The 14,381-nt window shown below is 34.9% G+C and overlaps 2 protein-coding genes across 4 annotated transcripts in view; one reads left to right on the plus strand and one right to left on the minus strand.

The window, feature by feature from the left end:
• senp7b (SUMO specific peptidase 7b) overlaps nucleotides 1-10,913 on the minus strand; it is a 48,412-nt gene extending 37,499 nt beyond the window's left edge. The window contains exons 1-7 of one of the 3 annotated variants that reach the window (XM_067395940.1): nucleotides 10,767-10,913; nucleotides 9,260-9,479; nucleotides 7,515-7,619; nucleotides 5,542-5,642; nucleotides 5,005-5,265; nucleotides 4,809-4,900; nucleotides 2,188-2,369 (exon numbers count right to left, since the gene is read on the minus strand). In XM_067395940.1, the coding sequence (XP_067252041.1) occupies nucleotides 2,188-2,369; nucleotides 4,809-4,900; nucleotides 5,005-5,265; nucleotides 5,542-5,642; nucleotides 7,515-7,619; nucleotides 9,260-9,292 (774 nt within the window). In that variant the 5' untranslated portion in view covers nucleotides 9,293-9,479; nucleotides 10,767-10,913. Of the gene's footprint in view, nucleotides 1-2,187; nucleotides 2,370-4,808; nucleotides 4,901-5,004; nucleotides 5,266-5,541; nucleotides 5,643-7,514; nucleotides 7,620-9,250; nucleotides 9,700-10,766 lie in introns of those variants that run through there. The other 2 variants (XM_067395938.1, XM_067395939.1) reach the window with 2 other exon arrangements.
• On the plus strand, nucleotides 9,795-14,381 carry si:dkey-222p3.1 (uncharacterized protein LOC100007529 homolog). Its single transcript, XM_067395941.1, has 4 exons — nucleotides 9,795-10,102; nucleotides 10,969-11,009; nucleotides 11,115-11,444; nucleotides 13,944-14,381. Exons 1-4 carry the CDS (start codon nucleotides 10,071-10,073, stop codon nucleotides 14,060-14,062), a joined length of 522 nt encoding a protein of 173 aa, XP_067252042.1. The 5' UTR covers nucleotides 9,795-10,070; the 3' UTR covers nucleotides 14,063-14,381.

A 14,381-nucleotide genomic window follows, 5' to 3' on the forward strand; every position in this document is an offset into this window, starting at 1 on the left:
TCCATAGTTACTTAGCACGTTTGAGCTTCCAAAAGACGTCTGTTCTTGAGCTTCTACTTATGTTAGTTTACATGTGAGTAAAAGCCTAAATTAAATCTGTGCATCATAAAAAGTCCCTTTGGAAAATTTGGACTAAAACACTCAATTCATATGGATTAGTTTTTCCGATCTCTTTATGAAGCATCAAAGTTCCAATTGCGTAGCGGTCAATGGAAGGACATAAAGCTCTCAGAAAAAGATCTTCATTTGCATTCCGAAGATAAAGAAAGTCTTAATGTAATTAATGATGGATTTTCATTTTTGGGTAAACTAACCCTTTAAGTAACAGGACTGGAGGGATTTGAGGCAACATCACATCAGTATAACAATTATATTCAGAAATATTTATTTATATTTACATTAAGTCCTTACAAGTCCTTCTATGGTGAAGTTATTCTTCATGAATATTAATTAGGTAACATGACTGGATGGTCAGTGTGACCTCATTTACATTTATATGCCAAGACATTATTCTGGATGCTCTGTGATTGTTATCAAGCAATGTCAACCTAATTATTATTTATTAGCCAACACTTAGCCATTTGTAAATTCACCACCAGTTTACAAATGATGTTAACCTAAGGAATATTTATGAGTCCTACTATGGTAAAGGATCAGATCATGAATAACATAACATGACTAGATGCTCCTGGACATTTACGAGGCAACATCAGGATAACCTAATTTATATTGATGAGCCAAGACTTTGGCATAGTACATTCTTCATGTAGTAACATATACAGTAAGTGTGATGTGACGACGTCATTTAAATTGATGACGTTGTACAAGTAGGTATGACATAATCCGAAAACCTTAATTAATATTCATGAGCTAAGACTTTGCTGCAAACTATATTATGTTAAAATACTGGCTCATAAATATGAATAAGCTCAAAGTGACGTTGCCTCATAACATTTCTGGGTAGAATGGTGAATTCATGAATATTGGTAAGGTAACATGACTGGATGCTCCTAGAAGCAACACCAGTATCTAAATAATATTCATGAGCTAAGACTTCACCATAGAAAGATTGATAATTTCACTAAATTGATCATATGCATGGTTACTTCCTGGTTTTCGTTAAACCAGCTTAGGCATTTACTGTAAACTGTTAGCTGTCATTCTGTACTCACTGTACATCAACGCAAAACCATCAATGGCTGACTTTTTAATCTTGATTTTATATTTTAATGCAGTTATCACACTTAACTAATTTGCCAATAAACCAGTTTTATTGATTGCAATAAAGACAAAGCTAATGGGAATGTTTAAATAAGAAAATGGTGTCTATAATTGGACACGCACACATTTTTAATGTGATGACCAAAAATATTAGCCAACTTATTTACCCTTCTAAAATTGTCCCCAATATTGTAAAACCAAATGTTTCAAGATGTAGGAAATACGTTTGATAGAAACAACTTTCATTTAAAAATAAAAAAAAGACTTTAATTACCACTATAACCTGTAGATGGTGGCAGAGGAGCATTTATTAGATCATATTCGCCATTTCCTGTAATATTTTTTTCCACTTTTCACTGTTGAATAAATATTAAACATTATAAAATCACTAGGTTTAAAAATAAATTGTCAAGGTAAAGTATGAAGTACTCACAAAGTCTCATGAAAAACATTAACCTTTCTTGTGAACGAATTACACAGAAAGCGAGCACCACGCTCTCCCTCCCTTTATAATCAATGACTGAAGCTGTCAGCTCAATGATTTCGGCACAGTTGTGAAAACTCCCATTTTGTTCAATGAATATAACTAAAGTGCACAATAAACCTTTAATTTACAAGTGTGTGTTACAGTGTTCTTTTTTTTTTCTTCAAATCTGATGGTTGAATTGAACTTTCCTGAGGAGGAACACTGAGGGATGCGGTTTTTTTATCTTATTTTATGTTTGAATAACTAAATTTATGCTAGGCCTGACTATTTAAGTGACTATATTCTGATTATAAACTAAGTATTACACTATTGATGCTGTTAAAGCTACCTCAGGACACTGAAGATATCAGCTGGCTTATATTATTGAGGAAGTTCTTAAGAATGTTCCGTGCATATGGTCAATTGAATCGGTATTACAGATACTTTATTGAGGTCTGGACTTGAATGGCCTTCACTAAATGATCAGAACACCATCTCACCTCAGAGATATCACAAACAGAACCTGTGGACTTTAATTTATGGTCAGTCTGAGAGGCGTGATCCTGGTCCTCTGGAGTAGATGACCGCGGTGTCTCTTTTACCGGAGAACGGCCTTGTGTCCCTTCCATTTCTTCTTCCTCATGGAAAAGCCCACATGCCTCCAGTTGCCCCGGATCCAGGCCTAACAAGATGGAATGACAGAGAACTTGGTTAAAAAAAAAAAGAAAAAAAAGAAAAAGAAAACTCTGGGACTTTACAAGCAGCACATAACCTTCTCCTAACGACTGTTTTTTCTCTTTACGCACTCTCCAGTACATATAAAACGGCCTTATTGACCAAATATCATTCCTCCACCTTGGTGGAGGTCACATCAGCCATGAAACGGGGCTAAATCGCTCAAATCCCCAGAGACATGGAACTAGACAGAGTATAAGTGAGAGGGCCAGTGAAAAAGAGAGCAGCAGGACCATTTTAACAGATCCGTAAAGTTAAGCATTTGTTTATTTATCAGCGATCTGAAGCCAGGAAAACTCTGATGCCGTCCAATATTATGTAGAGCAGGGAGTGAAGGAGGGTCAAAGGGAAGGAGACAGCTGTGAGATGTTAAGCATACTGCCTGAAGCACAACGGAGGGAAAGAAGAGAGAGACAAAGCTGATCATTAAGGTACTTAGAGATGCAGAATCTTAGTAAAGCCCAAAAATGGGGCATTTTCCCTCATTAGCTTCTTGATAATCTACATCAGATATCTCAGCCAAAGTTTACAGTTTACTTTAACTGCTTATTTAGTTTAACGATCCAACTCATTAGGAAGAAACCAAAGTCTCTTTCTGAATTACGCAGGAACAGTATATTTGTATTTTTGGCAAGATTCAGTATATAGGTCAATTTTAGTTTTCATTTATGGTTACTTTTATTATATATTTTTATATTTTCTGAAGAATACAGTGTGTACACATGCAAAAGTCTGTGCCACAGCTCTAAAGTGGTTGCCAAGTAATAAAAAGTTATAAGTAATAAAATGATATAAACAAAACTTACTTTATGATATAAATATACATAATTGTGCATGTTAATAGGACAGTAGAACTATTAAACTAATTATATATATATATATATATAGTGCTCAGCATAAATGAGAACAATCCCTTTGAAAAGTTTTAAGTTAAGTTTTAAACAATATCTCAATGAACACAAAAACACTTTCCAAATGCTGACAAGACTAAGTTAAATATAGTATATGTTTAACTTATAACATGAAAGTAAGGTTAATAATATAACTTAGATTACAGATTTTTCAGTTTTACTCAAATTAGGGTGATGCAAAAATGATTACACCCCACAACAAAAACTACTACATCTAGTACTTTGTATGGCCTCCATGATTTTTCATGACAGCACCAATTCTTCTAGGCATGGAATGAACAAGTTGGCGACATTTTGCAACATCTATCTTTTTCCATTCTTCAAGAATGACCTCTTTTAGAGACTGGATGCTGGACGTGTTACTCTGTCTGACCAAAAATGAGTATTTTAAGTTGTATCCGCTGTTGTCAAGAAAAAATGAAAGTGATTGCGCTAGCGCCTCCAAGTCTTGCAGTAAGGTTGCTATACTTCAGCCTCCACACTCTGCACAAACACTTGGATATGTACCTAATAATAGTGCACATTTATCTAGGTTAATGTTCGAGTGTGCAACCATGTAAAGTTGCTACCACTTACATGTTTCAAATTATAAGCCATATTTAAAGGTGCTAAAGAGGATCTTTTCGTCGACTGAGAAACCAAAGACAGTTACTGAGTTTTTGAAATAAGCGCATACATGAACAACCCCCCTCCTTCGAATGAACTCCTCCCAAAACTCGTAAACACTCGTATTGGAACACGAGTGTTTACCACCGGCATTCGCTGTATCGTGTTAGTGGATTCATTATGTCGGACTCACCGCAGGTAACTCATAATCTGCAGTTGTTACTCCTGTCTCCTGACAAAAACATCGCATGCGGCGCCTGTGGAGTGTGGAAAGTTAGAGACGAGCAGCCGCGCTCGTCTCTCACAAGGAACGTCATGGCAGTGATTGACAAGTCATAGGGCCAATCGTTTACGCGATGATCGTAAACAATGTTTTTAAGGCCCTACCTTGTGCACAGATGTATATTAATATTATTCCTTTCAGTGCACCTAATAAATAGTCTTTTATCAGTTAGTAAAGACAGTTTCATGTAATATTGCAAAAATGTATAAAATAAAACATCCTCTTTAGCACCTTTAAGGTCATTGGATGATAGGCGAACGTTTGGATTTAATGCCTAACATACAGTAATTACAACAAGCACCCGCCATTAATGATCTTTCCCTCATGGGCTGCGTGACTTTTCCATGAGTTGTTTGTTTTTTGTTTGTTTTTCTGCGACTAACGACAAATAGAATTTTTGGTTGACAAAGCCTCTTCTTAGGTCAAACCAAAACCAAAAAGACATTTAAAAAAAAAACAGAAAATCGACAAAAACAACAAAATTAAAATGAAAATGGCATTGGAAAAAATAAAAATAAAAACGAATTAAAAATATTATGAAATACTACAACACTATATTATTGATCCTAAAATAATAGGGACGTACCTCTACGAATCTTGAACGAGGAGCTCTCAGACGCCTCCGTATGGTTCTCATCACGGCTGAGAAGAGTATCGGACGCTCTTTTAGGTCTCCACCTGAAACACATACACATACATGTTAAAAAACCCACCAGATCATAACAAAATCTCCTTCTCTGGACCATGTGCACTAACTGCCTTACCACAGTTCAGATTCTCACCTGTTATTTCCTGTGAAGTCTCTCCCTGCTGTGGGAGTTTGACATTGCGGTCTGAAACCGGGCGTCTCGGACACCTTATTAGGCGTCCCGTTCACTCGAACAGGGCTGATTTTTATTGGCTGTTTGTTCATTTTAAAACTGAACACTCCACGTGTGGCTCCTCTGGGAATGTTATCTGAGCAGGTGCGTGTGATGCGGCCTGGCGTATGTGCGTCAGGTGAAAGATCCGGTCTCTCACCACTGAGGGATGGTCTGATGGGCCTGAAACGGAAGAACGGACACAAATGTAAATAAAATGTGCCATTTTGCAATTGATGATATTTTGTGGCTCAGATCATTGTTACAATGTACCATAACTCCGACTTCTCAAAAGTTGCACACTTAGGTTTAATACTTAGGGTTAGATACTGTTTAAAATCTTTTGACTTGTAGTGTAATAGTGAAGCTGTTCTCAACTAATACCAGTTTCAAAGTTAATAAACAGCTCCATCTAGTGATGGTTTCAAAACTTTCAAAGCATTTTATTTTAAGTCTCACCTCACTGATTCACTCCTCTGACCATCTTTTGACAGCATATTTCCATTAGAACTTGTTTTATGAGGTTTTCTTCCATTAAGATTGACAGAACCCCATTGCATCTGTGGAACAAGAAATGTTTTAACAAAGGGCAAAAGGAGTAGCTTTACATACAACTACAGTATTTGGCTTCACTTTTAAGAGCAAATCTATTCTCTCAGATGAGACTGTAAAGGCCCGTTCACACCAAGGAGGATAACTATAACTATAAAGACAGGTCTAAAAATAGTTCCAAACAAAAGAATAGCAGATTTCAAACCACAACTATAACAGCACAGAAAAATTATACTTTTGGACACTTTCAGAGCGATTTTTTCCAACTGATGAACAATAAAACAATGACAGCCAATCAAAATCCATCCTGCTTTAAAGAGCTTGAGCATTTATAGTGGCAGATGACCAAAAAAATATTTATATTCTGTTCTGGTGTGTATGCTTATATAGTTATAGTTATCAGTATAGTTATCTTTACAGCTACCGTTCTTGGTGTGAACGGGCCTTAAAGGTGCTAAAGAGGATCTTTTCGTCAACTGAGAAACCAAAGACTGTTAGTGAGTTTTTTAAATGAGCGCATGCGTAAGAACAACCCCCCTCCTTCACAGCTCATTTCGAGGGAACGCCTCCCAAAACACGTGCACGAGTATTGGAACACGAGTGTTTACCACCGGCATTCGCTGTGTCGTTTTAGTGGATTCATTATGTCGGACTCACCGCAGGTAACTCATAATCTGCAGTTGTTACTCCTGTCTCCTGGCAAAAACATTGCATGCGGCGCCTGTGGAGTGTGGAAAGTTACTGGAGCGCGCAGCCGCGCTCGTCTCTCACAAGGAACGTCACGGCAGTGATTGACAAGCCAGAGGGCCAATCATCGCGTAAACGATTGGCTGATGGTTTTAAGGCCATACCTCGTGCACAGATGATGTATATTAATATTATTACTTTCAGAGCACCTAATAAATAGTATTTTATCAGTTAGTAAAGACAGTTTAAAGTAATATTGCAAAAATGTATAAAACAAAACATCCTCTTTTGCACCTTTAAATGGACAACAAATTTTTATTGGCTGATTAAATGGACATTTGTCTATTCTACATGATGACATATATATATATATATATATACAATATATATATATATACACACACACATCCCTGGGCAAAAGGGCCAAGTCAAACTATTAGCAAGAAAAGCACAAATACTGCAGATAAAGTAACTTCATCCACAGAACAGCCTTCCCCAACTTGCAGACAGCTTTTTATAGGAAGAAGAAACAGTGTTGTTCAACTCAGTGTTAAAGGCTTCCAACTGTTCATGAGTAGTTGAAAAATTTATCCCAGTTCGTTTGAGTTTAATGTGAGACCAAATATTCACTATAGGGTTCAAATCTGGACTCTGACAGGCCAAAACATGAGCCTGATGGACTAGTTCTCAAGCCACTTCTTGGTTGTCTTTGCAGTATGGGCAGGGCCTTTTTCTTGATGAAAAATAACATCTGATCATTCCTCTATACGTAACTTTTCATTTTTGTGAAGCAAGCCATTCTGTAAAATTCTCCTCTACTGCAAAGCTCACCAATAGCAGCAGCTAAAAAGGTTCCCCACACAATGACGCTGTCTCTTTCTTCATGCTTCACTGTGCTTACATTTATTATTATATTTCTCAGCAGATTTTCGAAGACAGCGGTCTGGAGAATCACCATGCAACTCGTGTTTCATTGTTCTTCATCTCTACACACACATCTTTCCATATTCTGCCCAAAACTTCATTCTGTCTTTGATGTTTTTCTAAGACAGCAATGACTTTTTGAGTAGTGCATTTGCTTGAATTTTGCAAATACCCTGACCAATAATTTGTGGTTAAGACAAGTAAAAGCTTAGTGTTAAGTCATTTTGGGCTTGGCCCATTTTTTTTGTGTCAGGAATGTAGACTTTTACCTTGTTTGAATTGCTGTCCTGCAGTCGAGAAAGCGGAGACTGCATGTCAAGACTGCATGAATCCGACGGCTGCTTCTTTTTGGGGATTCTGAATGGGACTGCCATCTAGAACAAATTAAAGTCACAATGAAATCAAAATGGACAATTATTTTTTTTTTATCTTTTGTCATCATTATTTTTTTAATTCATGTGCCCTCATAATATTTAATCAAAATCACTTCCCCTCCCTTTTGCAGCAACATCTCATCTCTTCTCTGATGATGCATTTACTGGCTTGAGGGCGGGGCAACCTGTCACTCACATGAGATCCACCAATAGCAAACTACAACCATTTAATCAATTCCCCATGGACAAAATCAAGTCCCACCGTACATTTTTTCCCCCTTTGTTCAAGATGCTATTTCTCTCAGCTATACGTCACAATAGGGAAGAAAAAAATAATTTGTTTCATGTAATTTTAAATAAATGTTAGGATATTCAAAACATAATGTATTTGTTGCCCTGTCCAGTTTAAACCATAATAAATTAACTTAATTCACTATAGCATACAGTGTGTATGTTTGGAAATGTTTAAAAATATATATATTTATTTATTTTCTTAGTGTTTCCCAAAACGTTTCTGACAATAAACCATAACTTTGTTTCTTTGAACTTTCAGCATGATTGATATTGTTATAGTAGCCAGTAATTACAATGACTTTCAAAATAAAACAGATTTAAGTTTTAAAACTAAAATATGATTGTTTTCATAAATAAAAATATGTGCACAGATATTCTGTTTTACGTGAAATTTATGTAAATTGACAAATGACACATTTCATATTTCTCTGGGGTTTTATCATTACTAAAAAGACTGAATCTGCTATCAATTTTAAAAAAAATCCATAGTTAATGTGATGAACTACATATATTGTTTGAAAATAAATTGCGAGAAATCAAGCATAATTTGTTTTTGTATAATTTTTTTTTTTTTCAGATTTCGTATCTAATGCAGTAACATTCAAAGAGACATTTTTCTTACATGGTCTATAACTCTATAATTTATCAATTTACATGAATGACAGACATAGTACAAATTATATATTATATATATATATATATACACACACACTCTACTATGCATGTAAATTCACTAATTGCACATATTCCTTTGAGGTTTTCTCATTAAAAAGCCTGAATGTGCTTTAAAAAGTGCTAAAATACATTAGATTAATCATGATAATGGCAGCCCAAATATTTTTAGATCATAATTAATATATAAACCAAGTTTTATATGCAAAATTTAAATCTTTCCAAGTAGTTCAGATTGGGAATCACTGTTTGATCTTTTTGTCTTCCAAAACTATTATTTATGACCTAATATTAATTTAGAAACTAGATGTTATACGTGTACCTACTTTACTTACTACTGTAAGTGAACATTATAATGAGAAAAGCTGTGAAATACATCGAGATAATCCAGAAGTTAAGGTAAACGTCCTCAAATACTTCATTTTAATGTTTATATCACTAATCAATAATCACTTATCAACTTACCATACCGTCAGATTAAAAGATAAAACACCATGCACGAGATATAATGATTATAATATAGTGTCTATAACCTCAAGAAACCATGAACGTGATTAATGTCAATCAGTGTAAGCGTTTAGCATTGGTTGTTGCACTCCAGGGCCATTAGTATTACACATCTGAGCTGATATTGGTCTGATAAGCTTGGTAAACGCCATACTTACAGCACACACCTGTCTGAGACTCAATCTAGAAATATCAGGCATGGGCTTTGAACTGGTGAAGGCACTGATAAATCATTCTCTTCAGCAGAATAGCAATGAGTGCACTAAGAAGTGAGCATCCCTCTTTCTGTTTATGTACGACGGTCTTCCCTTTCTTCTTCTTCTTCTTCTTCTTCTGCAGTTGGCGGTTGTGGAGCAGAGTAAATACTCGGGATCATAACAGCGCCATCTGGAGTAAGTTACAGTTTATGACAATTCAACAAAACAAAGACAAGTTAGGTCAATAAGGGAGACTATATTTTGAAGAGCTCATAACAGATCCAGACAAAAATCAAGAATGAATTATCAGTTTCATATGAATGATCTGCCCATGTCAATAATGATATATAACATAATTATATAGAGGCATCTTTGATGGAAATGGTTGTGTTATTGGTTGTATTATTTCAGTTTTGTGTTTTTGCAGCGCGTGGCTCATCTGTTTCATTATACTGCTTTTAGATGAAGGTAAGCACCTTAAAGTACAGATTTGATTCAAAAATGAAACTCGTTGAGCAAAATACAAACGATATGCAAATAACAAAGACACCTACAAAACGTATAGTGTATTATTTATATATTTTGTTTTTGTTTTACCCATATTTTTTATTATTTATTTTTACATGACAACACATATACATTTAAAACAATTTAAAAAGATAATGACAGACCTTTAGTGAGGCAAGAACTGCGCCTGCGCACCATGCAAATGATGGAAAAACGTCTTTCTTTTATTTTAGCTGAAATTTCAGCTTAACTTCTGCAATAACTATCAGTTTACATGATTATAAATTTGTACATCATGACCAGAAGGTACGTGGTGATGAAATTGTCGTCGTATAGCAGTATATCTTTATTCTGGCCTTTACGTTAGGACAAAGGCGCACTAACAACATTAGCTGGCTTTGTGCTAGCTTCGCTTTAGTCAGTAACGTTATACATTTGTAAATATTGATAGATTTACAATGAAATGTGCCCTAAATTTTCCCAGGAACAGATAAATGTAATTTGCATTATTTATTTATTTATTTCCCCAAAATTGTCCGTCGGTTTGCGCAGACAGTTAGTAAATAACGAGCTTGCCAGGCTAACGTTAGTTGAGTAAACAAAACGCCAACTCGTAGAAAAAGTAAATCAAGTGTTACTGCATATATTTATGTCTAACGTTATATTATATGTTATATTATATAACCTGTGACGTTCTGTTGTGTATGTTATTATATAACGTCAAACAGTGCACCTGTTGCAGCTAATTTAAGTTCAATTTAAGTCAGTAATTGTATTATATAATGTAAGGTATCTGGTTTAAAAAGATCCAAATGCATCAATGTCCATTACCATTGATATAAATGGATATAAACGTCCAGTTAGTTTAAAGCGACCCAGAATTTCTTCATACTTAAGTATCTTCACACTTCTACAAATGATTCGAATATAAACTGATGTCATTATAAACTGCACCAAGAGGTTTCATCACCCAGTTTTTGTCATTTTAAATGACGTTTTGTTGACATCTGTGTCGCTGTAGTTCCTGTTGTTAAAGTCTGTCAGTCCCCTCAGGAAAAGTAGAAAGAAACTAACTGCTACCCTGAGGCATATCTTTAGTGGGAATAGTAGGTTATCACAGTGTTAGTGGTTGTATTGTTTCTGTGTGACTATTTTTGTGTTTGTTTTTGCAGTGTGCTGGTCATCTGTTTCTTTATACTACTTTTGAATGAAGGTAAAGCACATAAAATTGCAGATATCATTTGAAACGCATTAGTTATCTTTAAAGTTAACATTGAATTTGTCTTTCACATGTTCCTTGTCTTATTTTATTTTTCAGTGATTGCAAAGGAAAGCACCCTATCAGTTCAGGGTTTTATCGGCGATTCGGTCGTTTTGCAGTGTCATTCTGGTAATGTACGACTTGAATCCATCACAGCACACTGGAGATATAATGATGTCAAGAATGTTTACGATATAGAAGATGGCAAAGAGTCGACTGGGGATCAAGACCGTGTGTACAGAGACAGAACTGAAATGTTCCCTGCAGAGTATATGAAAGGAAATTTCTCCCTCAAACTCAGGAAACTTCAAAACACTGACGGAGGGTCATACTGCTGCTTCATCCCTAATATTAATAAACAGCAGTGCACACAGCTTCAAATAAAAGGTTTGACGAAATGGTTGCTATAATTAACTCCCATTATTTATATATAAATAATTGGTATTTATGACAGAATGTGAACTAAAGGTGAAGTGTGTAAATTGATGCGCTAAAGATTTTAAACACTGGGTGTATATATATATATACATATATATATATATAATATATATATATATATATATATATATATATATATATATATACATATATATATACATATATATTTGGAACCACTAAGATTTTTAATGTTTTTTAAAGAAGTTTAGTCTGTTCACCAAGGCTACATTTATTAATTAAAAATACAGTAAAAAAAAAATTATATTTGAGAAATATTATTACAATTTAAAATAACTGTGTACTATTTAAATATATTTGACAAAGTAATTTATTCCTGTGATGCAAAGCTGAATTTTCAGCATCGTTACTCCAGTCTTCAGTGTCACATGATCCTTCAGAAATCATTCTAATATGCTGATTTGCCGCTCAATAAACATTTTTGATTATTTTCAATGTTGAAAACAGTTGTGTACTTTTTTGTTTCAGGATTCCTTGATGAATAGAAAGTTCAAAAGAACAGCATTTATCTGAAATACAAAGCTTCTGTAGCATTATACACTACCGTTCAAAAGTTTGGGGTCAGTAAGAAGTTTAATTTTATTTTTTTTGAAAAGAAATGAATACTTTTATTCAGCAAGGATGCATTAAATCAATCAAAAGTGGCAGTAAAGACATTTAAAATGTTACAAAAGATTAGATTTCAGATAAACATTGTTCTTTTGAACTTTCTATTCATCAAATAATCCTGAAAAAACACACAAATATTTTGTACAATTGTACACATTAAATGTTTCTTGAGCAGCAGATCAGCATATTAGAATGATTTCTGAAGGATCATGTGACACTGAAGACTGGAGTAATGATGCTGAAAATTCAGCTTTGCATCACAGGAATAAATTACTTTGTCAAATATATTCAAATAGAAAACAGTTATTTTAAATTGTAATAATATTTCACAATATTACTGTTTTTATTGTATTTTTAATTAAATAAATGTAGCCTTGGTGAGCAGATGAAACTTCTTTTAAAAACATAAAAAATTTTAGTGGTTCCAAACTTTTGGACTATATAAATATATATATATATATATATATATATATATATATATATATATATATATATATATATATATATATATATATATATATATATACCCAGTGTTATGAGCACTGACAGGTGAAGATTATCAGATTATCACTTACAGATTATCTCTTCATCACAGCACCGCACCTGTTAGTGGGTGGGATATATTAGGCAGCAAGTGAACGTTTTGTCCTCAAAGTTGATGTGTTAGAAGCATGTGTAAGGATTTGAGTGAGTTTAAGCCAAATTGTGATGGCTAGACGATTAGGTCAGAGCATCTCCAAAACTACAGCTCTTGTGGGGTGTTCCCGGTCTGCAGTGGTCAGTATATATCAAAAGTGGTCCAAGGAAGGAACAGTGGTGAACCGGCGACAGGGTCATGGGCGGCCAAAGCTCATTGACGCACGTGGGGAGCGAAGGCTGGCCCGTGTGTTACAACAGACAAAATTGCTCAAGAAGTTAATGCTGGTTCTGATAGAAAGGTGTCAGAATACACAGTGAATCACAGTTTGTTGTATATGGGACTGCATAGTCGCAGAACAGTCAGGGTGCCCATGCTGACCCCTGTTCACCACCGAAAGCGTCAACAGTGGGCATGTGAGCATCAGAACTGGACCATGGAGCAATGGAAGAAGGTGGCCTGGTCTGATAAATCACATTTTCTTTTACTTCACATGGATGACTCAGTTAGCTGGATTTGATTGTGATTTTTTTCAGGTTTTTGACGCTCCTCCTGGGGTGTGTTTCCCAAAAGCATCGTTAGCCAATTAACATTGCAAGTTCCATTGTTACTAACATAGTTCAACGATTTGGCGTTTCCTGAAACCATAGGTCAAATGAACATTCGCAAACTGCATCGTGAACTTGTGTGGTTGGAACGACAGCTCGAGTTTTTTGTTTTTAAGTTTTTTGCTCATCCACCATGACACTCGCTGTGAGAAATGCTGCAAGCAGAGTGATACAAACAGTGAAATGGTTCACGACCGTGGTGATACTGGTAGAATATTGCATGGCTGGAAAAAGCGCTCTGCCAATCAGATTCAAGGACCAGAACTAACTGTTGTGTAAAACAAAATAACATCTGTCAAAAAAAAAAAAAAGATTATAAAACCAAAAAAACAACAATGTAACAAATTGAACTACAGATGACTAGTTGGAAAACAGGAAGCGTGGTGCAGTTTAAATGTTTGTGAAACCTGTTTTGGAAACACAATTTTTCACTGCCATTTGATATTGCTTTTGGCACAGAAATTACACACTTCAGTGCATTTGCTAATGATCTTAAACACTGTAAAGTTCAGTGAGTCTGTACTAGCCTTAATGCTACTCTTTTTCATTCTTTTTTTCATTCTTTTTGTGTTTTAGAGAAACCAATGGGAATCCAAGAGAAGCCAGGCACAAACCGTAGCGTTGAATCCAAAGCAGAGAGGATTGTCTCTCTGTTGATCCCTTTCTTCGCTGTTTCTATTCTGTTCTGTGTGTGAGTGATAGTTTAGCAGTTTAGCAGTGTGTGCTTTAAGAGCAGAGCTACAGCAAGCTATTACTATTACAAAATACGTTGAATTAGGACTGTTACCTAGTCTGTTCTCACTGGAAATGTATTTCATTGTATATTATGTATAGTGACATTTAAGTTACTTTTATTTATATTTGTTGTTTAATTTAAAATTATTTATTTTAAATTTATTAAGCCTTTTTATTTTATTTAATGTATAAAGTTATACTTTACATAACAGATGTTTGAATAAGTTAACCTGTTTGTTGTGTAACAGTATACTGCCTGCAGTGCAAATAAATTTGTTC

This window comes from Chanodichthys erythropterus, chromosome 10 (assembly GCF_024489055.1).
Source record: "Chanodichthys erythropterus isolate Z2021 chromosome 10, ASM2448905v1, whole genome shotgun sequence".
Lineage (NCBI taxonomy): Eukaryota > Metazoa > Chordata > Actinopteri > Cypriniformes > Xenocyprididae > Chanodichthys > Chanodichthys erythropterus.

Coding starts and splice junctions, on each gene's coding strand:
- si:dkey-222p3.1 (XM_067395941.1), top strand. CDS start 10,071: ATGATTATAAATTTGTACATCATGACCAGAAG. Junction 10,103..10,968: donor TTGTACATCATGACCAGAAG/GTACGTGGTGAT, acceptor TTGTTTTTGCAG/TGTGCTGGTCATCTGTTTCT. Junction 11,010..11,114: donor TATACTACTTTTGAATGAAG/GTAAAGCACATA, acceptor TTTATTTTTCAG/TGATTGCAAAGGAAAGCACC.